The sequence below is a fragment of the Schistocerca nitens genome, chromosome 1 (genome assembly GCF_023898315.1).
Source record: "Schistocerca nitens isolate TAMUIC-IGC-003100 chromosome 1, iqSchNite1.1, whole genome shotgun sequence".
Classification (NCBI taxonomy): domain Eukaryota; kingdom Metazoa; phylum Arthropoda; class Insecta; order Orthoptera; family Acrididae; genus Schistocerca; species Schistocerca nitens.
The window spans coordinates 1,068,986,432-1,069,013,507 of NC_064614.1; the positions used below are offsets into that span (position 1 = coordinate 1,068,986,432).

General features: G+C 43.6%; 1 protein-coding gene across 1 annotated transcript in view; it reads right to left on the minus strand.

The window, feature by feature from the left end:
- Positions 1-22,302, minus strand: part of LOC126198198 (nitric oxide synthase, salivary gland) — a 730,749-nt gene extending 708,447 nt beyond the window's left edge. The window contains exon 1 of the mRNA XM_049934702.1: positions 22,079-22,302. Within this exon, the coding sequence (XP_049790659.1) occupies positions 22,079-22,195 (117 nt within the window). The 5' untranslated portion in view covers positions 22,196-22,302. The remainder of the gene's footprint in view (positions 1-22,078) is intronic.
- Positions 22,303-27,076: the final 4,774 nt, after the last annotated feature.

Consider the following 27,076-nt stretch of genomic DNA (forward strand, 5'->3'; position numbering starts at 1 on the left):
CAGTCTTTAACACTGGTAGCATGCCGCGACAGCGTGGACGTGAACCGTATGTGCAGTTGACGGACTTTGAGCGAGGGCGTATAGTGGGCATGCGGGAGGTCGGGTGGACGTACCGCCGAATTGCTCAACACGTGGGGCGTGAGGTCTCCCAGTACATCGATGTTGTCGCCAGTGGTCGGCGGAAGGTGCACGTGCCCGTCGACCTGGGACCGGACCGCAGCGACGCACGGATGCACGCCAAGACCGTAGGATCCTACGCAGTGCCGTAGGGGACCGCACCGCCTCTTCCCAGCAAATTAGGGACACTGTTGCTCCTGGGGTATCGGCGAGGACCATTCGCAACCGTCTCCATGAAGCTGGGCTACGGTCCCGCACACCGTTAGGCCGTCTTCCGCTCACGCCCCAACATCGTGCAGCCCGCCTCCAGTGGTGTCGCGACAGGCGTGAATGGAGGGACGAATGGAGACGTGTCGTCTTCAGCGATGAGAGTCGCTTCTGCTTTGGTGCCAATGATGGTCGTATGCGTGTTTGGCGCCGTGCAGGTGAGCGCCACAATCAGGACTGCATACGACCGAGGCACACAGGGCCAACACCCGGCATCATGGTGTGGGGAGCGATCTCCTACACTGGCCGTACACCACTGGTGATCGTCGAGGGGACACTGAATAGTGCACGGTACATCCAAACCGTCATCGAACCCATCGTTCTACCATTCCTAGACCGGCAAGGGAACTTGCTGTTCCAACAGGACAATGCACGTCCGCATGTATCCCGTGCCACCCAACGTGCTCTAGAAGGTGTAAGTCAACTACCCTGGCCAGCAAGATCTCCGGATCTGTCCCCCATTGAGCATGTTTGGGACTGGATGAAGCGTCGTCTCACGCGGTCTGCACGTCCAGCACGAACGCTGGTCCAACTGAGGCGCCAGGTGGAAATGGCATGGCAAGCCGTTCCACAGGACTACATCCAGCATCTCTACGATCGTCTCCATGGGAGAATAGCAGCCTGCATTGCTGCGAAAGGTGGATATACACTGTACTAGTGCCGACATTGTGCATGCTCTGTTGCCTGTGTCTATGTGCCTGTGGTTCTGTCAGTGTGATCATGTGATGTATCTGACCCCAGGAATGTGTCAATAAAGTTTCCCCTTCCTGGGACAATGAATTCACGGTGTTCTTATTTCAATTTCCAGGAGTGTATCTTCCTCCGTAAAAGTTCTTACGTCACCTGCTGAGAAATTAATTTTGGTATATTTAGTCGTCTTTTCCTAATGTTTACGTCATATGTCGCTGTACTTTACTTCTTTGACAGTTTGACACCAACTGCCAGTTTGACACTTGCTTTCACTGAGTCGGCTACTGTACTACCACATGCAGTCTTTGTGAAATGAGAATTGTATTACACCATATTTTCTATGCGCTCACTTCGTTCAACCTAAAACTAGATCTCCATCTAATTACTGACGTAACTGCGCATGCAGTGATTATCGCAAAAATGCATTACACTGTCATCTTATTTTTCATGATTTCTCCCACTGTCTCGCAGCTTACGTCTGACAATGAAGCGTAACATGTATTAAGAAATTATGCGATCAATACTCATCCATTATTGTAATTTGTATCAAAAAATTTCGTGTCGCTCAGTGGCCGAGTGCAGGTATACCAATTGGACGCTAATTCGGCGACCTGTGTGCCCCTGATCCATCGCAGTCACCGATTCACGAGAAAGGTATTTTAGTTTACCGTCAAATCCGACCCACATGTTGTTCCTGGTGACAATTCACATCGCTGTGAGGCGAACGTTATGTTGAAGACAGAATGTAACACGCGCCCTACCGTTTCCAGGCACGCACTTTACAACTAAACCCCGAGGCCGACGAAATGAACATGAACGTAAACTTCATTCATAGGTTAGACCATATGTTTGTTCCGAATGGCCGACTGCGCCCAACAAGGCATTGCGAATAGTGATCTATGATCGTGGTACACGTGATCAAGCATGTCGCCAGTCCTTCCAGCCATTGTTATCAGTAGATGAATCCCAATGACGTCGCTGCTTCTTTCTGCAAGCAGGACCTCATTCGGCCTCAGCGGGGCTGAGAAGACCCAGTTCCAGCCCTCCCTGTCTCAGAAGGCTGACGAGATACCGGGAAATGAACCAGAATCCTTCCGCACCGAAGGCAGCGACTCTAACCATTCGGCCCGCAGGCGGTCGCCCGACAGCGTTTGGATGATTTTTTGCAATTTCGTAAAAAGACGTAGAAAGTATATGGGTGTATTGAGCGGGTAGTTCGGTACGTGATGGGAGACGAAAATCTAATAGTTGTGGGTAACTGGAATGCAGTTTCAGGGAAAGGAGTAGAAGAAAGAGTTATGGGAGAATATCGGCTTGGTACTAGGAAAGAGAGAGGAGAAAGAATTCTGCAATAACTTTCAGCTAGTAATAGCGAATCCTCTGTTCAAGAATCACAAGGGGAGGAGGTAACTTGGAAAAGGCCGCGAGATACTGGAAGATCCAGTTAGATTATATCACGGCCAGGCAGAGAGTACTTAATCAGACATTGGATTTTAAGGCGTACACAGGAAGAGATATAGACTCAGATCACAATTTAAAAATGATGAAGCGTAGCTGAACTTTAAGGGACTAGTTTGGAAGAATCAATCGCAAATAAGTGGTACACGAAAGTACAAAGGAATTAAGAAATACGCTTGAAGATACCTGAGGCTACAGATAATGGCGCAACTGAAGAAGAATGCACGTCTGTAAAAATGGCAATCACAGAAGATGAAACGGAAAACCAAAGTATTAGGAAGGTACTGACAATAAACAATAGGTAACAGAAGAGATACTTCAGTCGATCGACGGAAGATGGAAGTACAAAAATGCTCTCGGAAATTCAGGAATACAGAAACACAAGTCACTAAGGAGTGAAATAAATGGGAAGTGCAGGGAAGCTAAGGCGAAATGTCTGCACGAAAAATGTGAAGGTAATCCAAAAAGAATTTTTTGTCGGAAGGACTGACTCAGAATACACAACCTTTGGTAGAATTAACATAAAGACAGTGACTTCAAGACTGGAATAGAAATCCCACTGTCAAATGCAGAGGAGAGTGTAGATACGTGAAAAGAGTACACTGAAGGCCTGTATGAGAGGGAGGACTTGGAAGAAAAAACGGTAGTCGACAGGGAAGAGACAGGAAATCCAGTATTAGAATCAGAATTTAATAGAACTTTAGGGGGCCTAAGCTCAAGTAGAAGGGACAGATAATATTTCATCGTACTTGCCGAAATCACTGGGGGAAGTGGCAACAAAATGGCTATTCACGTTGGTGTGTAGAGTCCATGAGGCGGGCGATATACCATCAGACTTTCGGAAAAACATCATCCACACAGTTCCGTACATAGAAAAAGCCGTCAAGTGCGAGAATTATCGGACAATCAGCTTAACATCTGATACATCCAAGTTACTTACAAGAACAATTTACAGAAGAATGGAAAAGAAAATTGAAGATCTGCTAGGTGACGATCAGTTTGGCTTTAGGAAAGGTGAGGGCACCAGAGAGGCAGTTCTGGCGTTGTGGTTGATAATGGAAGCAAGACTAAAGGAAAATCAAGACACATTGATATTTCATCCTGAGAAAGCGTTAGACAATCTAAAATGGAGCACGATATTTGAATTCTGAGAAAAATAGAGGTAAGCTACAGAGAAAGACGGGTAATATAAAATATGTTTAAGAACTTAGAGGGAAGAGTAAGGCTGAAAGACCAAGAATGAAGTATTCGGATTAAAAAAACAGAATTACATAATCTGTTGAATGGAATAAACTGTATAATAAGTAAATAATACAGACTAAGAGTAAACTGAAGAATAATGAAAGTAATGAGATGTAACAGAAATGAGAACAGCAAGAACTTAACATAAGCATTGGGATCAGAAAGTAGACGAAATTAAAGAACTTTGCTAGGTAGATAACATAATAACCCTTGATGGCCGGAGACAGAAGGACAAAAGAAGCAGACTAGCACTGGCCAAAAGGGCATTCCTGACCAAGAGAAGTCTCCTACATACCTGCCATCTTTAAAAAACCAACAATCGAGAGATCAAGTTTTAAAAATCGGAAGGCATGAATGGCCAAAAAGTGCTGCTCAGTTTCAGTACAATCTCGGTATCACTGACGTGCATGTTCCCCCTGTGCTGTCATAAAGTTATATAACGAGTATAGAAACGCAATTAAAAGCACAAGAACTACTCAGGACGTTGGTTCTTAAAATGAGGGAAAGGTAACAACTTAGCTGTAGTGGACTAGGGCGTGGTGTACAGAAGCGCATATTAAAAATCAGTTAACTTACATTTACTTCCATTATAACACTTGAACCATAAGCTTGAATCTTCTTATTTCCAACTTTTTTAATACTATGAAAATAACGAATAAGATACACATGGAGCAATCGCTTGCACAAAGATAAGGCCTTTCGCGATCCAGGTAACAACATAACACTCATCATCATACGCTACAAACATTTATACCGAATATGAAGTCGTTGAATAAATGGAGACTTCATTTAAGCGCAATGACAACACACAAACACAAGTCCAAACAAAGCACAACACTAAGCAACACAAGCATACATTCTAAGAAACTGCGGGAATGAGGAAAAATGACAGCCAATATGCAAATCACGCGCAGCTTCCTGGTTTCTATACTCAGATACGCATAACGGTTAAAAATGACTTATGAGCAAAGGTCTTCCGACCATTGGCCAACAAAACTGAAATGGCCGGTTTTCAAAACAAATGTATTAGGTTTCGCAATAATAAATAAAAATCTAGAGAAATAATGGAATAATCTGGAGGCGGGAGGAAAAGTGGATAATCGAGATTTTCCCGTGTAAATAGGCTGAGTTGGTGGGTATGCTACTAGTATCAAACTCAGAATTTAATTTCAGGAATAAATTTCAGAGAAGGTACGTTTGGAGCACCAAATTCTATGGCAGTGAAACTTGGACTTTGGGGAAACTGGAACTGAAGAGAATCGAAGAATTTGAGAAGCAGTGCTACAAACGAATGTCAAAAATTAAGTGGACTGATGGGGAAACTGGAACTGAAGAGAATCGAAGAATTTGAGAAGCAGTGCTACAAACGAATGTCAAAAATTAAGTGGACTGATACGATAAGGAATGATGAGGTTCCCTGCAGAATCGACAAGGAAAGGAATGTATTGAAAACACTAAGATAGAAGAAGGTATAGAACGATGATACATCTGTTAAGATGTCAGGGAATAACTTCAGTGATACTAGAGGAGCTATGGAGGGTAAAAATTGAGGCAGACAGAGGAATACACACAGTATGTAGTTGAGGATGTAGGTTGTAGTTAGTACTCAAAGATGAAAACGTTGACACGGGGGAGGAATTCATGGCGGGCCACACCAAACTAGTCTGCTTTCGATAATAATTCATCGTCTGAAAATTTTTTACTGTCGGGTTGCAGAAGATTTACCAAATTTGGTTCTTGTTCGAAAAAACTTGACTACAGACGACTGGCGCCTGACTGTGAGATAGGAGACATGCTTAGATATTCTACTTTACATGAGTATTTTGTGCTGAAATGGTTGTTCTCGATGGATTCCGCATAATTTGATCAAATATTAAAAACAGGCTCTTGTCACTTGATGTAAAGAAATGTTCAAAAATTCGACCGAGTAAGTTTAGCAAAACTCACATACAGCATCGTAACAAGAGACGAATTTCGAGGTATTCTTACAGGCCGGAAACCAAGCAACTCTCTGAGTGTTCCAAGATGAAGACAAAACAACGAAATATCTCTTCCGAGACAATGATAGCCTTGGTCTTTTGCTACACTTCACTGTGATGACTAGTGGTTTAAGGGATTTACATACGGCTAATTATGAATAGTTAAAACCAATTTATTTGCCACAAGAGATTGATGGAATCAAGAAAAACAGCCGAAAACGTAGCACCGCTCTTTACCATGACAATGCCAGCTACCACGAAGACTGGTATTCAATTGCTTATCATACGGGAAAGAACGTGGAATTAATGTGCTATTATCTGTGTTCACCTGATTTATCACGTAGTGATTTCTTTTCGTTTCCTTACGTCAAACAAAAACTGCGTGATAATTGATTTTCGTCCCCTCAAAAACCTATTAAATCTTTCTCAAACCATGTTTCTGAAGCCACAACATCGGAGTGGCAAAAGCGTTTCCAGAAATGGTTCAAACGCATGCAAAAATATGTACATTGGAAATGTCTTGGGAAACAGTTAACCGTTTGCACTAAAAATGTTTTTCTTTCATTGACTTTTTAGTGTTTAACGTTCCGTCGACAAAGAGGTCATTAGGGACTGTGCTCAATCTCGGATTATGGAAGGGTGGGAAAGGAAATCGGCCGAGCCCTTTCAAAGGAACCATCCTGGCTTTTGCCTGAAGCGATTTAGGGAAATCAGAATGGCCGGAAGTGGGTTTGAACCGTAGCTATTCGGAATGCGAGTCCAGTGTGCTGACAACTGCGCCACCTAGCTCGGAAAAAAAGTTCTACAAACCATCACTTCACAAATGGAACGTTCATGCAACCATGTGAGCCTGTCAGGAAAGTCTTTCTTTGGGATGCAAATTTTTAGGTCTTGGCGAGCCATCACACCATCACACACTAGTTGTGAACTTCGTCTTCTGGTGGGTTCGTATTGATAACATCATGGTTTGTCACCAGTGATGGTTCTTTCTGTCCGCGTTTTTCACTTTAATCAAGTCACTGCCGCCATCTACGCGTCGTTGTTTCTGCTCGGTAGTCAAGATGCGCGGGACAAGCTTTGCACACTTTCTTCAAAGTATTCTGGAGAGTGTCTTAAGCATTTCGAAATTTCGAGTTCGTTACTCCACTCTGATTTGTGATATAACAACGTTGACGCAGTACGGCCGCCTTTGTCTACTACTTGACACCGTCTGCTTGCAGCTAACTGGTCGGATGGACATCTGTTGTTTAATGTAGTTAGTTGAAGCTGCCACAGTAGTTACTGCATTGGCGTCGCTTGAACGCCAGAAATAAAATCAGTCGTGGAACTTCTTGCACGTGTAATATCGTGTGTGCGGGGCAGAAGCGTCCACTAGACACAGTGGCACAAATGAACTAACAACAAGAAGATGATACTCTTCACGGGTTTGCAGCCGGATCATGTCGTCGTCCAGACACAATATTTCGGCGGACTGGGCAGTGCACGACCATTAATTCACCTGAAAATGGCGGCCAGCTGGTCCGCCGAAATATTGTTTATGGACGACGATCCGGCTGCAAACCCGTGAAGAATAGCAGTTATTACGCCGGGAAAGTCTACGAAAAAAGACAAGAGGATGCTTGAAGGAGGCATTATAGCGATTTCACTCTACTCGATACTTCAGTACGTGGCAAGTTTTGATCACTGACTGGTATAGCCGTGGATGGGAAGCATTTAAATCGCACGGAAAAGCTAGAGACTCTTGACCAACAGTATCCGTCACAGTGATGTGTGATCAAATTAACAAGCAAATTTTACTAAAAACAATTTTAGAAGTCCTGAATACGAAGGGGGGGCGGGTTCAATAAGTAATGCAAAACATTTTTTCTCCGGAACCAGGTTGATTTTGTTCAGGATTTCAATAAATCATATTATTCCTCACTCTATTGAATACAGAATCCAATTGTTCGACATAACCTACGTTCAGTGCGACGACTTTAGGACACCTTTCTAGGAGGGGATGCATGTCCGCATGGTATCACTCTGCTGGTCGCCGCGGGAGCGAATGTCTTACTTCATCAATAACCTCCCCATGTCCGCTCCTGGTAGCTGAGTGGTCAGCGCGACGGAATGTCATACCTACCGGCCCGGGCTCGATTCCCGGCTGGGTCGGAGATTTTCTCCGCTCAGGGACTGGGTGTTGTGTTGTCCTTATCATCATCATCATTTCATCCCCATCGACACGCAAGTCGCCGAAGTGGCGTCAACACGAAAGAGTTGCACCAGGCAAACGGTCTACCCGACGGGAGGACCTAGCCACACGGCACTTCCATTTCCAATAACCTCCCCATCACCCACGTGCAGCTTCCCGCGGAGTTGGGCCAGACAGATGGAAGTTGGAAGATGCGAGACCCGAATTGTAGGCTGAATGATGAGGAACATTCCAATGGAGTTTTATGAGCTCAACTCGGGTGCACAGACTTGAGTGAGGCCGGCCGCTGTCATGGAGAACGAGAAGTTGGTTTGCATTTTTGTGGCGGTGAACATGCTGAAGTCGTTTCTTCAATTTCTTAAGTGTAGCACTTCACAATTCGGAGTTGAGCGTTGCACCTTGAGGGAGGACATCAAACAGAATAACTCCTTGAGGGTTCCGTAAGACTGTTGCCGTGACTCTTCTAGCTGAGGGCGCGGCTTTGAACTTTGTCTTCGGAGGAGAAGTGGTTTGGCGCCACTTCACGGACTGCAGTTTTGTTCCCGGCTCCAAGTGATGAACCCATGTTTTATCGCCTGTGACGATGTTCTACAAGATACTGTCACTATCAGCCTAGTAGCGTGCAAGCAGTTCCGCACAGATGGTTCATCACAGATGGTTGCTCGTTATCTTCAAGCGGCGAGGAACCCAAAAGGGCAGACAGCTTTGATTACCCCATCTGGTGGACTAGTGTGTCGGCACTATCGACAGAGGCGTCCAGTTGTATAGCGAGGTATTTGACTGTGATCCATCGTGCAACCTCAAATGAGAGTGTCCGCTCGTTCAACGTTGCAGGAGTCACGGTTCTATGCGGGCAGCCGGCACGCGGGAGGTAAGACATGTTTCCGCGATTTTGTTGCGATTTTTGTTAGACGCCTCGCCCAGGGACTCGCCGTGCTTTTGTTCACGTTCAGGTCTCCGCAGACATTCTGCAAGCGCCCATGAATATCTGCGATGGTCTGATTTTCCACCAGAGGAAACGCAATGACAACTCTTTGCGTGGAACGCCCCTCTGTTACAGACGCCGTTTGTAGTATCGCCATATGTGAGAACTTCAGGAAAGTATATAGGCTGAAGCGAGAATATTCCACGACGTCCGATAATTACGCATTTTTCAACCGAAAATAGCCGAGAAAAAAATGTATTGCATTAGTTATTGAACGCCCCACGTATAACGATTTCACTCGATTCGATAGTTCGGTTGTGGATAGTTTCGAGCACTGACAGCTGTAGCAGTGGACTGGAAATATTTAAATCGTCCTGGAAAGCCAAATACTCTTGATAAATAGCATCCGTCACTGTAATGTGTGAGGAAATCAACCAGCAAATTTTATTACAAATAGTTCTATATGCCATAAATATCAGACGAGCGCACGAGTGGAAGGGCATCAAAAACTCACTGTATGCTATAGCTGTCGGGCTACCTCAATAATAAGCACGAAAGGTCACCAAACAAGTTATGGATGAATTACATGGAACAGACACTTGTAGGAAGCAAAATAATTGCGGACTTAACTGAGTGCGACAGCTTAAAGACTGGGCTTGCCCAGTTCTTGGTCAGTTGCTTTGCACCCTTTACACCAGTGGTATCTAATATGTTCCACATTCTTTTTAACTGTCACTTATGTGAGACAATATCCAGCCGTATTTAAGTGTTAGCATCAAGAATATCGCGTGTGAGCTGTCTGGCATTAATGACGGCATTTTAGGAGTATATAGCTGAATATTGGAGGGCAGCGTGGAGAGTAAAAATCATAGAGGGAGACCAAGAGTTGAATATACCAAGCAGATTCAAAAGGATGTAGGTTGCAGTAGGTACTGGGAGATGAAGAAGCTTGCACAGGATAGAGTAGCATGGAGAGCTGCATCATACCAGTCTCAGGACTGAAGACCACAACAACAACACAATAGCTGAATACCCGCGTCCGCAGCTGAATCGTGAATGAAATTCAAACTGTGGCAGGACAGTGTCCACAAAAACACGCTCTCTTGCCTAAAATCTGTTATCAAATTTAAGAACGTATCTGTACCTAAAGTAAACCAAAAGTAAGTCCAGTCATTAGTACTGCTGAATACTACGTATGGTGAACACACAGCAAAAAAACTGCAGATACTTCAAGCTTAACGTGAATGCTTGCTTATTATGAGTGCAGTAAATATCATCTTTTGATAATTTTAGTCCTTTACTCATTTATGGTGGATATGACCACATCAGTGACTTGATTCTTCAGATGCTCAATTTTTTAATCGCTTAAATGTCCCATACTTATCCTTACACGTCAAATAAATACCGTATGTTGTTGTGGACGGATAGAATTTTGCTTGTCGCTGTTCACACTTTGTGTTAAAAGCCATAAACATTAAAAACATAGAAAATTTGACACCTCTCATCATAAACAGAATGCCTAATAATGTTATGAGACACTAATTTACTCTGTCAAAGTTTTAACTTCCGACACGTCGTAGTGTGTTCATCAGCATGATTGTTTGAAGCAGATGGCCATCGCAAAAATAAACGTAATGTCACTCAGTTACTTATGACAAAAATTCAATCGCTGCAGCTCACACACACACACACACATACATACATACACACACACACACACACACACACACACACACACATCATTGATCGTGACCAAGCCAAATATCTCATGAAACATGCGGCAAACGAAAAAACTACAAAGAACGAAACTTGTCTAGCTTGAAGGGGGAAACCAGATGGCGCTATGTTTCGCCATCTAGATGGCGCTGCCATAGGTCAAACGGATAACAACTGCGTTTTTTTACATATTCGTGTAGTACGTAAAGAAATATGAATGTTTTAGTTGCACCACTTTTTGCGCTTTGTGGCAGATCGCGTTGTAGTAGTCACAAACGTAAAAGTACGTGTTATCACGTAACATTCCGCCAGTGCGGACGGTATACGGTTCGTGATACATTACCCGTGTTAAAATGGACCGTTTACCAATTGCGGAAAAGGTCAATATCGTGTTGATGTATGGCTATTGTGATCAAAATGCCCAACGGGCGTGTGCTATGTATGCTGCTCGGTATCCTGGACGACAACGTCCAAGTGTCCGGACCGTTCGCCGGATAGTTACGTTATTTAAGGAAACAGGAAGTGTTCAGCCACATGTGAAACGTCAACCACGACCTGCAACAAATGATGATGCCCAAGTAGGTATTTCAGCTACTGTCGCTGCTAATCCGTACATTAGTGGCAGACAAATTGCGCGAGAATCGGGATTCTGAAAAATGTCGGTGTAGAGAGGAATGTCGTTACATGTATTGCCAAATGCATTGAGCGGACATCATTTTGAGCATTTATGGCGTTAATATGGTATTTACAGGTAATCATGCTGTAACAGCATGCGTTCTCATAAATGATAAGTTCACAAACGTACATATATCACATTGGAACAACCGAAATAAAATGTTCAAACGTACCTACGTTCTGTATTTTAATTTAAAAATTTACCTGTTACCAACTGTTCGTCTAAAATTGTGAGCCATATGTTTGTGACCATTACAGCGCCATCTATCACAAAGCGAAAGAAGTGGTCCAACTAAAACATTCATATTTCTTTACGTACTACACGAATATGTAATAAAAAATGGGGGTTCCTATTTAAAAAAAAAAACGCAGTTGATATCCGTTTGACCTATGGCAGCGCCATCTAGCGGGCCAACCATAGCACTATCTGGTTTCCCCCTTCAAGCTAGACAAGTTTCGTTCTTTGTAGTTTTTTCGTTTGACGCTTATTTCGTGAGATATTTGGCCCGGTCACGATCAATGGACCACCATATATATATATATATATATATATATATATATATATATATATATATATATATATAGAGAGAGAGAGAGAGAGAGAGAGAGAGAGAGACATCCAACGACCTTGCTGGTCAAGATAGGATTTGGCAAGCGCGAAGACAAGCAGACAGAGAGGCGTTATGAAATGTAAGCCCAAGATGGCTTGCCATGAAGGGCGATAATCTGGAGCGTAGAATATCGTCGAGGTACGTCTGTGGTGCAGGAGCGCCGCGGATGACAACCAAACGAGTCCTGCTATGAAAGGAATGGCATCCCAGATCATCACCACTCCTGGTTGTTGGGCCGTATGGCGGGTGACATTCAAGTTGGTACCCCACCGTTGTTCTCGAGAAACTTCACCGGTCATCGGGGCTCAGTTCGAAGAGAGACACCTCACTGAAGACAGCTCTACTCCAGTCAGTGAGATTCCAGGTCGAACGGGTGTCTGGAGACGATACGAACGATGGTGTGACATCAATCTGCAGGCTGCTGGTTTGCGAGACATTTAAGTAAGCCAGCCAGATCGGATATGCCTGAGCTTTGTTTTAAGGCTTTTTACAACGCTTGTTCAGGCAAATTAGGGTCTGGTCCCGAAAGTCTATCTCGCAAAATGCTATACATAAACAGATTAAAAACGATAACTGGTGCAACCGTCACTCCCTTTCGTTAACTGGCGACTGTGGCAACAGGTAGCTCTTCCGGCCATGACGCTCTAATAAAAATTAACTGGCCAAGTCAAGAATACAGGGTACCGCGTACGACGTGATAAAAAGAAAGAGGGCAATGTTTCTAAATACTGCTGCTCCCTCTTGGTGTTGGAGTGCTATAAAACGTGACGCAGCCATAAACCCATATTTATTCGTATTTACAGATATTAATAAAACCTGGTCCTACGGCAAGCGACCCATGAGCACAAGTTAAAATTATATTATTTTTTCTTCAGATAATCTCTTATTTCAACGAGACGTTACGTGTGGTGTATAAATACCAACAATAAGGCGCCCAGAAGGGATGAGGCAGGTGTTGGGGTAGAGGGGAGGGGGTAAACAAGAGTGGGCACTTGGCTCCTCCTCGAATCCAGAATATATTTATTTAATTACTAAATTCTCATTTCTAGAAATAATTATCTACGATTTTTTCTGCATGTTCAATAGTATTCATAAATGTCGTACCTTGCGGGTTATTTTGTTTTGATAACCAACAATGAGGCCGGCCGCTGATGGCCGAGCGGTTCTGGCGCTACAGTCTGGAACCGCGCGACCGCTACGGTCGCAGGTTCGAATCCTGCCTCGGGCTTGGATGTGTGTGTTGTCCTTAGGTTAGTTAGGTTTAAGTAGTTCTAAGTTCTAGGGGACTTATGACCTCAGCAGTTGAGTCCCATAGTGCTCAGAGCCATTTGAACCAACAATGAGGAGGTATTGAATAGAATTAGGGAGAAGAGAAATTTGCGGCACACCTTGGCTAGAAGAAGGGATCGGTTGGTAGGACTTTTCTGAGGCATCAAGGGATCACCAATTTAGCATTGGAGGGCAGCATGGTGGGTAACAATCGTAGTGGGAGACCGAGAGTTAAATACACTAAGCAGATTTAGAAGGATAGAAGGATGTAGGTTGCAGTAGTTACTGGGAGATGAAGAAGCTTGCACAGGATAGAGTAGCATGGACAGCTGCATCAAACCAGTCTCTGGACAGAAGACTACAACAACACCAACCAGCAAGGTTTTCTCTGTCGTTGTGACTCAGATTTTCGTTCTCAAACCAAGATTATAGGCGTGAGAATGCAAATATATATTAATACTTTCCAGCTTTGTTTCCTGCTCGTTGGATATATCTGATTAAATCATACGAGAAATTAACTTCAATACATTAACTCAATAAATATGGCAACCATCATTTAAAAAGTGTGCTTATATTTTAGGCAGAAAAGCAGTCTAGCTTAAAAAATATATTAAGACTACAGCTCTCGATTGTTGAGGATACAATAACGGGTACAAATCGTTTAAGAATGGGATTAAAATTCAGAGTGAAAGGAAATAATTGAAAAGATTTGGTGATGAAATTGCTGTCTTCAGTGAAAGAGTGGAATAATTGAAGGACCTATTGAATGGAGTGAACAGTCTAGTGAGCACACACTACTGTTTCCGAGTAACGAGAAGAAGGTCGAAACCAATGAGGAGTAGCAGAAATGAGATAATCAATAAACTGAATATCAATATTATGGGCTACGAAGGAAATGAATTCACTATCTTGGAAGCAAAATAACACGTTATAGAAGAAGCAAGGAGGATATAAATAGTAAACTAGCAGAGGTAAAGAAGGCCATTCCTGGTTAATAGAAAAAAAAACATCAAAAATTTGCCTTCATTTGAGGAAGAAATTTCTGACAGTGTACTTTTCTAGCACAGAATTGTAAGGAAGTGAAACAGACAATGGGAAAACAGAAAAGAAGCGAACCGAAGCGTTTGAAATAAGGTTCTGTAGGAGGATGACAGAAATTTGGTGGACTCATAAGAAATTAGGCACCGAGCAGAATCGTCGAGGAAAGGAATAGGTGAGAAACACTGGTAAGTACAAGAGACATAAAGGGACATCTGCTGAGACATCAATAAATAACTTCGCTGGTGTAACTGTAAAGGAAGACAGAGATTGGAATACATCCAACAAATAAATGTGGACGCTCTGTGCGATTGAGAAGGTGGTGCAGGGGATTAGGGAGTGGAGTCACACGGCAGATGTGCCAACGAGAGAACAGAAATAAAATTATTAGTGTATCTCTTGGAAAATTTATTTCTTGGACCACTACAAATCTTCATATCCATCGAATCAGTTATGTAAAAATGATGAAGTTTTGTCTCCTCTTGGATAATTTTCTGTGGACGCTCATAGTTTCATAGCCAGTGGAGTTTAAGCATGAAATATAACTTCAGCACAGTTAGCTGGAACGTATTATCGAGTTTACGAATTGTTCGTACATAGTTCGACAAATTTTGAAAAAAATGATAAAAACGAGAAGTCCGAAGTAAGCTGTTATTATTAGAAAGAATATTTTCGTTTGGACTACAAATTACGCACATGACACATGTTTGCCCGCCGGGATGGGCGAGCGGTTCTAGGCGCTACAGTCTGCAACCGCGCGACAGCTATGGTCGCAGGTTCGAATCCTGCCTCGGGCATGGATGTGTGTGGTGTCCTTAGGTTAGTTAGGTGATAAGTAGTTCTAAGTTCTAGAGGACTGATGACCTCAGAAGTTAAGTCCCATAGTGCTCAGAGCCATTTTTTACTCATGTTTTATCATGCACACCGAAGTACTGAAATGGTCCACCTGCTGTTAGAGTATGCAGAACGGAATTCTTTCTTTAAGGGAAGCGCATGACTTAGAACGCTCAGAAATGCACTAAATGTGCTTAGAATAACCACGACTCATCTGAAAAACAGTGGGAAGAGCCATACGATTTCTAAATAAGGGGTTACCACAGGGGTCATTTGAATGATTTAAGAAAGGAACGCAACGCGAAGGAATACATCTTTCACAAGTCACATGACCAAACGTTGGCCCTGTAGTTTTATTTACTTCTAATGCGCTTATAGCACCTCATACGTTTGCTATACGAGTTGAAGCGACGATCTGAACAGACTTCATGAATGTTCTCCAGTATATTCTCATCTAAATCCAATAGTATACTGGCCCTTGACATATTTCGTGCATATGGTTTGCACTCACTTCCACTTGAAGGTTCCTGTTGCCCTGGAGTTGAAAGTCTTGAACTGGTATGAAACTTCCTGGAAGATTAAAACTGTCTGCCGGACCGAGCCTCGAACTCGGGTTCGAGTCTCGGTTCGGCACACAGTTTTAATCTGCCAGAAAGTTTCATATCAGCGCACACTCCGCTGCAGAGTGAAAATCTCATTCTTGTACTGCTGATCGAGCCGCTTTCAGGTAGGAAATACTCTACCCATTCAACGTTTCTTCGTGAATTTCTTCACCATCTCCACTGAACTTGCAAATTATTGTGCTGTATAACATATTCACAAACTTCATGTGCTCAGCCCAGATTAAGTTCCTATTTTCAGCACATTGAAACTTTGCCTCTAAAGCTGTGACAACATACATGGGATTAACTCGCCTTCCACGATATCGATGTACATTCTCGGTACTCCAACACACAACCGAACATTCCAAAAGACGGCCGCTTACTGCAGCTGTACTATTTGCACAAATAAAGTAGTTCGAGTACAACACATCACCGTCGAATCGAACTATGAGATAAAAGTGCGTTTTGCATGCGAATTTCACATACCAACGTCTTTTTTTTGTTTCTTGTGAGCGATTTGTATTTAAAGCACATTTTCCGGTTCTTAGCGTTCGATGTCACGCACTTCCGTTGTTAGTATACCGATGGTCTCGCATTCCAGAAAATGAGCGCATTCTTCAGGACTAATAGGGAATGAAAAAAACAATAACGAAAAAAAGAAGCAAATGTTCGAAACACTGTGTTTTAACTGCATCTTCGCGAATAAGTTCTCAATTTCCGGCGAGTAACGCGAAATTAATGCAGTGAGCTCTCAAATGTGTCATGTAACATCTTTTATGAATATAGTAAACTAGCTGCAATGCCCGGCATTTAATATCTGCCACACAAAATGATTGTTCCTGTATCTCGTTGATATTCAAAGCGTATGCAATCCGCATGGGAAACTGCAATCGCTTTAAATTGAAGGACGTATTTTAATCGCTGGGTATGACGAATGAATATGTCTCCACCTGTAAGAAAAGATGGTTAGTTGCGCCATCTGCTTTCACGTTTTGCAGTAATTCGTTGTGTTTTTGGACAATTCGTCTTCTGTTGTTTCAGCTCGGTTTTCACTGTATCCAAGTAGGGCTGTGTTTGAGCACTACTCGAACTGTTCGAACAGTTTACGTCGCAGTTCGGCAAATCTCAGGTTCTGCTCGATCTCTTCATCGGCCTGCGATCTGGAGACTTTTGTTGGTGCTACATTCAAGACCTGCCTTAAAGTTTGAACGACACTGTGGATTTTAATAACAAGAATAACTGTGAAACACGGACTACAATATCTTCTGGGGTATATGTCATATGTAATAACAACACATAATCAATAACTGCCAATCATGTTTTTGTCAAATTTTCTGGCTTTCATTGGTCCCGCGATCTAATGATGTCTGATGGTGTTATTTCCAACAAGGGTATCGCCACTGTAATTTAATCTCGCGATAGGAATTACAGTCAGTTTATCACGATGTATTTCGTTCATTAGGCATTAAATTTTTCATTAATTTTCTTCATTGTTACATCAGAAATTTAGAAATTTGAAGTAAGTCTGTGATGATACTTTTTGGTATGTTTGATAACAACCCTTTTCCTTGATATATTTTATCTATATATATTTATATATTGTGTATATATATTGTGTATATATTCTGTATATTAAAAGTATATAGCTTATGCCAACCCAAATGTTCATTAAGGGATCGTATAAAAATTTGAAGCAAATCGGCCAAGAACTTTTAGAGATTTTTGGTAACAACTTTTCCCCTTCATGTATAAAATAGATGTATGTTTCAACTGAGATTACGAAATGTTCTGTAGACGGTGGTATTTCCTCTTGTCTTGAAGAAAAAGTGTGTAACATTTAATCAAGATCGGTATAAAACTGTGGATTTCTACGAATTACAAACAAACAAACGGACACTCTTCTTTCTACACTACTGGCCATTAAAATTGCTACACCACGAAGATGACTTGCTAGAGACGCCAAATTTAACAGACAGGAAGAAGATACTGTGAAATGCAAATGATTAGCTTTTCAGAGTATTCACACAAGGTTGGCGCCCGTGGCGACACCTACAACGTGCTGACATGAGGAAAGTTTCCAATCGATTTCTCATACACAAACAGCAGTTGACCGGCGTTGCCTGATGAAATGTTGTTGTGGTGCATCGTGTAAGGAGGAGAAATGCGTACTATCTCCTTCCCGACTTTGATCAAGGTCGGATTGTAGCCTATCGCGATTGCGGTTTATCGTATCGCGACAATGCTGCTCGCGTTGGTCGATATCCAATGACTGTTAGCAGAATATGGAATCGGTGGGTTCAGGATGGTAATACGGAACGCCGTGCTGGATCCCAACGGTCTCATATCACTAGCAGTCGAGATGACAGGCATCTTACCCGCATGGCTGTAACGGATCGTGCAACCACTTCTCGATCCCTGAGTCAACAAACTGGGACGTTTGCAAGACAACAACCATCTGCACGAACAGTTCGACGACGTTTGCAGCAGCAGTGACTATCAGCTCGAATACCATGGCTGCGGTTACCCTTGACGCTGCAGCACAGACAGGAGCGCCTGCGATGGTGTACTCAACGACGGACCTGGGTGCACGAATGGCAAAACGTAATTTTTTCGGATGAATCCAGGTTCTGTTTTCAGCATCATGATAGTCGCATCCGTGTTTGTCGACATCGCGGTGAAGTGTGTATTCGTCATCGCCATACTGGCGTATCACGCGGCGTGATGGTATGGGTTGTCATTGCTTACACGTCTCGGCCACCTCTTGGTCGCATTGACGGCACTTTGAACAGTGGACGTTACATTTCAGATGTGTTACGACCCGTGGCTCAACCCTTCATACGATCACTGCGAAACACTACATTTCAACAGGATAATGCACGACCGCATGTTGCAGGTCCTGTACGGGCCTTTCTGGATACAGAAAATGTTCGTCTGCTTCCCTGGCCAGCACATTCTCCAGATCTCTCACCAACTGAAAAGTCTGGTCAATGGTGGCCGAGCAAACTGGCTGTCACAATACGTCAGTCACTACTCTTGAAGATCTGTGGTATCGCGTTGAAGTTGCATGGGCAACTGTACCTATACAAGCCATCCAAGCTGTACAGCTGTACCTGTACACACCATCCAAGCTCATTTTGACTCAATGCCAGGAGTATCAAGGCCGTTATTACGGCCTGAGGCGATTGTTCTGGGTACTGATTTCTCAGGATCTATGCACCCAAATTGCGTGAAAATGTAATCACATGTCAGTTCTAGTATAATATATTTGTCCAATGAATACCCGTTTATTATCTGTATTTCTTCTCGGTCTAGCAATTTTAATGTTTCTGGAAGAGAGTGCAAAAATTTAACACGACATAGGGGATGCTTCACTGAACAATTTGAGGTATGAAATCTGAGGTCGGAGAAGCCAGCTTAAGGAGATAGTAGAAATAAAATCACAATACTGTGTACTTATTTATTTACTTTAGTTAACTGCAAATACCATCACTGATACCATGAACGTGTCACTTGTAGTGTTTCTTACAAAATGTGTTGAAACTGACGGCCATCAGACTCAATGCAAGCATGACAACTGGGAACAAGGTTCTGACGCAACCTAACAAATATCCCTGGTGAGTTTCGACTCACATCACAGGCAGCTATAATTCCGGAAACTAATTATCCACTGGGGTCTCACACACTTTAGATATTCCCATAGGAAATAACCAAGGAATTCAGGTCAGGTGCCCTAGTAGGCCTGGAAAGGGACCTCTCCTTCCTATCCAGAGACCAGGAAATACTGTTCCGGTACAACTCCATCGGACTGTACTTTACGTCTCTGAATAGCACTGAGTAATGAATGCGTCTATCTTTGATTCATAAAACGTTCTGTCATGGAACAATGTAGATACAATACAACAGAGCCACCTTATGGACAAGTAAACAAAACCTGCATCGTGACTTCCTGGAAATCTGGCTTGTCCTACTTATTTCATTACAGAAAGTAAAGAATGTACATGTAAATAAGCAGCACAGTGCTTGTAAACTTGTACGCATGTTAGTTATAAATAAGCTGGGAAACAGTAATGCTAGACAAAGCGGTAGACATGTTTACTTCCATCTCTCCTTAGGCCGGCTTCTTCGACCCCAGATTTCCTATGTGAGTGTCTGTGAATTACTAACGGACCAACCTTCGGAGGTCATCAGTCGCTAGACTTACACGCTACTTAAACTAACTTAAAGTGCAACAAAGAGACCCATGCCCGAGGGAGGACTCGAACCTCCGGTGGGAGGGGCCGCGCAATCCGTGACATGGCGCCTTAAACCGCATGGCCACACAGCGCGGCCTTTCCTGTCAAATTGTTCAGCGGAGCATTCTCTACGTCCTGTTACATTTTTGCACGCTCTTACGGAAACACCCTTACAGGCAGCAGCTGCAATATAAACGGATGTACCTTGAAAATTTCTGGCAGAAAAAACTGTGTGCTGGACGGGGACTCGAAACCGAAATCTTTGCCTTTCCCGGTGTGGCACACACTTTAATCTTCCAAGAATTTTCCGATCAGCGCACTCTCCACTGCACAGTGAAAATTCAGTCGTGTGTAGAGTGGATTATACAAACAGTCTCGACAGCGAATTAAGCCAGATAACCGGCAGATGATGTATTTGTTAATCTAAGCAAACTTTTCAAAAATGGCTCTAAGCACTATGGGACTCAACATCTGAGGTCATCAGTCCCCTAGACTTATAACTACTTAAACCTAACTAACCTAAGGACATCACACACATCCATGCCCGAGGCAGGATTCGAACCTGCGACTGTAGCACCCACGTTGTTCCGGACTGAAGCGCGTAGAACCGCTCGGCCACAGCGGCAGAAAATGGCTCTGAGCACTATGGGACTTAACATCTATGGTCATCAGTGCCCTAGAACTTAGAACTACTTAAACCTAACTAACCTAAGGACATCACACAACACCCAGCCATCACGAGGCAGAGAAAATCCCTGACCCCGCCGGGAATCGAACCCGGGAACCCGGGCGTGGGAAGCGAGAACGCTACCGCACGACCACGAGATGCGGGCTCAGCGGCAGAACAGCAAAATTTTTCTCGACCTGTATACACGCCGTGAAACAAAACAAATGGCCAAGTTCCAGTTGGACTTCGGGCACTGACGGTTCTGTACAAACTTAATATATGGACTTCGGGCACTGACGGTTCTGTACAAACGTTATATATATATATATATATATATATATATATATATATATATATATATATATATATATATATATCCTGGGAATCGAAACTTCCTCCACAGTAGGCCTCAGATTAGCCCAGACATACAAAAAGAAGCGAGGAGTGGGCTTCAGTTTATATATGTACAGAGGGAAGATGTAATAAAACATTTTTATTTACGTACTAAAACGTGACTGCAATCTACCTTTTCTGTTTCCATGCAGAATTAAGTTTTTGACTGATGATGTGTGCAATGTATGTTCAAATGGCAAAAGATATTTTTATGTGTTATAATTACAATTTAACAAGATTCAGATTTCTTACTTTACTTGTACTGTGAAATCTTGCTTCTTGCTGAATTTCGTGGTTCTAGGTCAACGAAAATTCCCTTATAGGTTTGTTGAGAGTGTTTGCGAGTATTAAAATATGTGAAATAAACGGCCGCACATTTTAATTGCAGTGGCAAAGACACTTATGTTTTTTTACACCGCCAAGGAGCCATACACCTTAGTATGTGATATATAAATTTGAACTTTGTACGTAAACCTGTTTCAGAGAAAAAGAGGTGTTACAAGGCGGACAAACAGAGAGACGGATAAAAAAGAAAAGAATATTTCTCCGTGAGGTATAATTACAAATTCACAATTTTCCGATTTTTTCCTTTACTTGTACTGTGAAACTTTGCTTCTTGCCAGATTTCATTATTCTAGGTCAGGAAGGAGTCTATAGAAGTTTTGATTAATTGTGTTTTCGGCATTGATTTATAAAATTTTTTATACGTCCAAGGGACTGTAGACATTAATACGTAACATAAATTCGAACGTGATGCGTCTACCAGTCCCAGAGAAAAAGGTTCTTAACAGTCGAACAGACGGACAGACAGATAAGCAGGCGGATAATGACGCGATCTTACAACGGATCCGTTTTTACGGATTGGGGCAAGGAACCCTATAAAAAAGCAAACGATGCGAAACAGTTGTTTTAAGTTTGCGAATAGATGGTTAATTTCCGGCGAGTAATGCGAAATTAAGGCAGTGAGAACATTCTCCGTGTGTAAAGTTCGAGTGAATACACGAAGCGCAACAACGGTCGGAGCGAGGTGGCCGGCGCAGCCTCCATCAGCGGTTACCCCCAACATTTCCGCCCGCCGAAAGGGCGGACCGACACACACACACACACACACACATACACCTGCGCGTGCGCAGGGTGGTGGCAGTTCGCTGGGCCTCACGCCGGACAACTACCTGTTGTTCGTCGTATGTCTCGTTGAACAGCCGGTCGATTTCGATCTCTTTGGTCTGGTGGTTCCGCAGCCGCTGGAATTTCCTGAACACGGGGCCACGTCTGCTGTAGTTGTCCATGGCAAACCGCACAGTGTTGGCGCTCGCGCTGCGTGAAGTGAACCGCTGCAATATGGGCCGAGCTAGCGCCGGGTACGGACCGCGGTTGTGGACTGACCGCCGTAGGTGACTCGCGCCAGCTTATGAGTCGGGTGCGTGCCGACCGCCCGACTTCCCCACCGCCTGTTGACAAAACAGCCGCTTCGTCACTGCAGTTCCGGAAGCCGCGCCGTCTGCGGCAGGCTCGGTTGGGCCTTTCTCCCACCTAGCTGCCGCCCGGCTAGACCTCGCCGTGGGAAGTTCCTCGCGCTGGAGGATTCGCCGCTTGCGACACGTTCGATGATGCCATCTCCTCTGTTCTTCCCCTCGCGCGATCCGAACAAAGAAGAAAGTCGCCAGAAAACGCCCGCAGTGCTTCCGACCAGAAGATTTCCCTGTTGTCGACGTCGAAATGGAACAGCGACGCAGCTGACACATTTCTGTGGCACAAGACCCCCGGGCGTCGTAGCTGTATGTTCAGAGGTGGGCAATCAGCGCGGCAGTCTTTTGAGGATCAAACAAGCACAGTACCTATTGTAGTCACTCCCGTCATCGGATCCGCTAATATCCGAAGTTAAAAACAAAGAACGAAGTTGTTTTAGGACACAAGCATTGAGCAATAATGGTAGAAAAGTGTTACCCCCATAATACAGGGTGTTACAAAAAGGTACGGCCAAACTTTCAGGAAACATTCCTCACACACAAATAAAGAAAAGATGTTATGTGGAAATGTGTCCGGAAACGCTTACTTTCCATGTTAGAGCTCATTTTAGTTTCGTCAGTATGTACTGTACTTCCTCGATTCACCGCCAGTTGGCCCAATTGAAGGAAGGTAATGTTGACATCGGTGCTTGTGTTGACATGCGACTCATTGCTCTACAGTACTAGCATCAAGCACATCAGTACGTAGCATCAACAGGTTAGTGTTCATCACGGCCCGCATCTCGTGGTCGTGCGGTAGCGTTCTCGCTTCCCACGCCCGGGTTTCCGGGTTCGATTCCCGGCGGGGTCAGGGATTTTCTCTGCCTCGTGATGGCTGTGTGGTGTGTGCCGTCCTTAGGTTAGTTAGGTTGAAGTAGTTCTAAGTTCTAGGGGACTTATGACCACAGCAGTTGAGTCCCATTGTGCTCAGAGCCATTTGAACCATTTTGTTCATCACGAACGTGGTTTTGCAGTCAGTGCAATGTTTACAAATGCGGAGTTGGCAGATTCCCATTTGATGTATGGATTAGCACGGGGCAATAGCCGTGGTGCGGTACGTTTGTATCGAGACAGATTTCCAGAACGAAGGTGTCCCAACAGGAAGACGTTCGAAGCAATTGATCGGCGTCTTAGGGAGCACGGAACATTCCAGCCTATGACTCGCGATTGGGGAGGACCTAGAACGACGAGGACACCTGCAACGGACGAGGCAATTCTTCGTGCAGTTGACGATAACCCTAATGTCAGCGTTAGAGAGGTTGCTGCTGTACAAGGTAACGTTGACCACGTCACTGTATGGAGAGTGCTACGGGAGAACCAGTTGTTTCCGTACCATGTACAGCGTGTGCAGGCACTATCAGCAGCTCATTGGCCTCCACGGGTACACTTCTGCTTATGGTTCATCCAACAATGTGTCAATCCTCATTTCAGTGCAAATGTTCTCTTTACGGATGAGGCTTGATTCCAACGTGATCATATTGTAAATTTTCACAATCAACATGTGTGGGCTGACGAGAATCCGCACGCAATTGTGTAATCACGTCATCAACACAGATTTTCTGTGAACGTTTGGGCAGACATTGTTGGTGATGTCTTGATTGGGCCCCATGTTCTTCCACCTACGCTCAATGGAGCACGTATTCATAATTTCCTGCGGGATACTCTACCTGTGCTACTAGAACATGTGCCTTTACAAGTACGACACAACATGTGGTTCATGCACGATGGAGCTCCTGCACATTTCAGTCGAAGTGTTCGTACGCTTCTCAACAACAGGTTCGGTGACCGATGGATTGGTAGAGGCGGACCAATTCCGTGGCCTCCACGCTCTCCTGACCTCAACCCTCTTGACTTTCATTTATTAGGGCATTTGAAAGCTCTTGTCTACGCAACCCCGGTACCAAATGTAGAGGCTCTTCGTGCTCGTATTGTGGACGGCTGTGATACAATACGCCATTCTCTAGGGCTGCATCAGCGCATCAGGGATTGCATGCGACGGAGGGTGGTTGCATGTATCTTCGCTAACGGAGGACATTTTGAACATTTCCTCTAACAAAGTGTTGAAGTCACGCTGGTACGTTCTGTTGCTGTGTGTTTCCATTCCACGATTAATGTGATTTGAAGAGAAGTAATAAAATGAGCTCTAACATGGAAAGTAAGCGTTTCCGGACACATGTCCACATAACATATTTTCTTTCTTTGTGTGTGAGGAATGTTTCCTGAAAGTTTGGCCGTACCTTTTTCTAACACCCTGTATATATTACTGTATAAAGACGAGTGTTGTTTTAACTTTCGCGCGGTCCCCCCTCCCCCCCCTCCCACACTACCCCCACTGGCAGAGGTTCGAGTCTTCCCTCGGGCATGGCTGTGTGTGTTGTGTGTTGTCCTTAGCGTGATTTGCTTTCTCTGTCTGACAGATAGCATAAAAAATAATCAAAGTTTTTCAAAAATAATTGAAAATTTCCCAATGGGGACTTATATATGGCTACAATTTTAAAACTGCCATTATTTACTTGAAGCTCACAAGCACATGCTTCTATATGTTGCTCGATGCAAAATTGTTTAGTTTCCTAATTTTTCACTCTTTGACAGATTGTAACGTATATGGCAAGTCCTCCTCCCTCTATAGTATCTCTACCTGCATGTGCTGAAAGCTTACATCCACCTACATTTACCATTTCCATACCTGTGACTATATGATGTTCAGAAAGGCACAGTACATCCATTGTACTCTCTGTTTCTAATCTTCTAAACAAACAAGAAGCTCATTTACTTTGTTTTTTATCGCCTGATATTCTGATGGAATATACTAACATTATTTTTCACTGTACTGTTATGAGAATCTTATTACATTTTAACATCTCTAGTACCTGCCTGTCTGAACTTCCCACTAAACTTAATTTCAGTCAGTGTTGGATGATTGAACACTGAGCTTAGCCTAAAAAAAGCACTCCCATGAATTTCAGTGCCCCTATTCCTTAAAGATTTTGCTGTCATCCCAGCCAGTTTACCCTTCCCTTTCCTACTGAGATGCAGGCCGTGTCTTGTTATTGCAGTTCAATGATTTAGGCTGCAAAGCTATTATAAACTCGTGAATGATGAAATATTTCATAGAAAAATCGCACAAACTCAGAACTGGTGCATCTGTGTATCTTCTGAATAAGAAGAAAAATTAATTTGTTTCCCAAATCTTCCGATGAAAGTGCAGTGGGTGTTGAAGCCATGTGGTATTTGTCAGACGATGATGAGGTCCCATACTCCGAGGAGCGTAGAGGACGATGCGGGAGAACCTAGCCAAATAACAGGCATTCCTTCACTCAACGATACCTGACAAGCCAATATCCATTATATGCTGCGGCGTCTGCGGCCAATTGCTGAGATCAAGGGGCGGTAGCAAAAACTTTGTGGCGTTTCTGGACCCTTTAACTAAGTACGTTAAATTTTGTCCCATCAAGACAGCCACTAGCTCACTGATTATTAAAAGTTCGGTCAGTGATTACATACCTAGAGTCTGGAACTCTCTAACTATGCTTTCCGACAATGCGTCGAATTTTACTTCTTTTATTGGAGGAATACTTTAACCTGGGCCGACATGAAACAGATCTTTTCATACGGTACTATCCCGAAGGAAATCCCTCGGGACGAGTTTTCAGCGAATGAAACGGGTTGTGGGGACGTTTTACCACAATAAGCAAACAAAGTGAATCGCATATCTAGAGAAACTTGAAAAAAAAAATTGCGGATGTAGACTCACATCACTCCAACCGAATTGATGTATCAGCAGCCAGAAAGAAATAAAGGGGATAAACCGGATTCCAGAAGAACCTACAAAAGATAAATCACGAGATCAACGAGGACGAACCGCCCTAGTCCACTTCACGGAAAGCACTAGGAGCACCAAGATAATTTATGAAAGGAAAATTATGCGAATGTAGCAATTCCGAGTAGGAGAAAAAGTGTTATTGAGAGCGCACTCTGCTTCGTCACTACTCCCACATGAGGAAGAATAGAAAATGATGCTTGTGTAAGACCTTTTGAGATTCTGAGGGTGCCCCACCAACGGTCGTATCTTTTAGGATATCCTGACATACATCAGGAAAAAGGACTCTTCCCACTTCGGTACCTGGAGAAATGTTACTCACAAAAATCAAGACATGAAGAATGAGACAATGATGATCTATATCCCAAAGTCTGAGTTCTTATATACAGAAGCGCCACAGAAACTGATATACGAAAGCATGTTCAGATACAGAGATATGTAAACAGACAGAATACGGCGCTGCGGTTGGCAACTCCAGTATAAAACAACAGGCGTCTGGCGCGGTTGTTAGATCGATTACTGCTGCTACAATGGCAGGTTATGACGATTTAAGTGAGTTTGAACGCGGTGTTATAGTCGGTGCACGAGCGATGGGACACAGCATCTCCAACGTAGCGATGAACTGGGGACTTTCCCGTACGACCATTTCACGAGTGTACCGTGAATTATCAGGAATCCGGTAAAACATCAAATCTCCGACATCGCTGCGGCCGGAGAAAGATCCAGCAAGAATGAGTGAAAAGAATAGTTCATCGTGACAGAAGTGTGACGCTTCCAGAAATAGCTGCAGATTTCAATGCTGGGCTATCAACAGGTGTCAGCGTGCGAACCATTCAACGAAT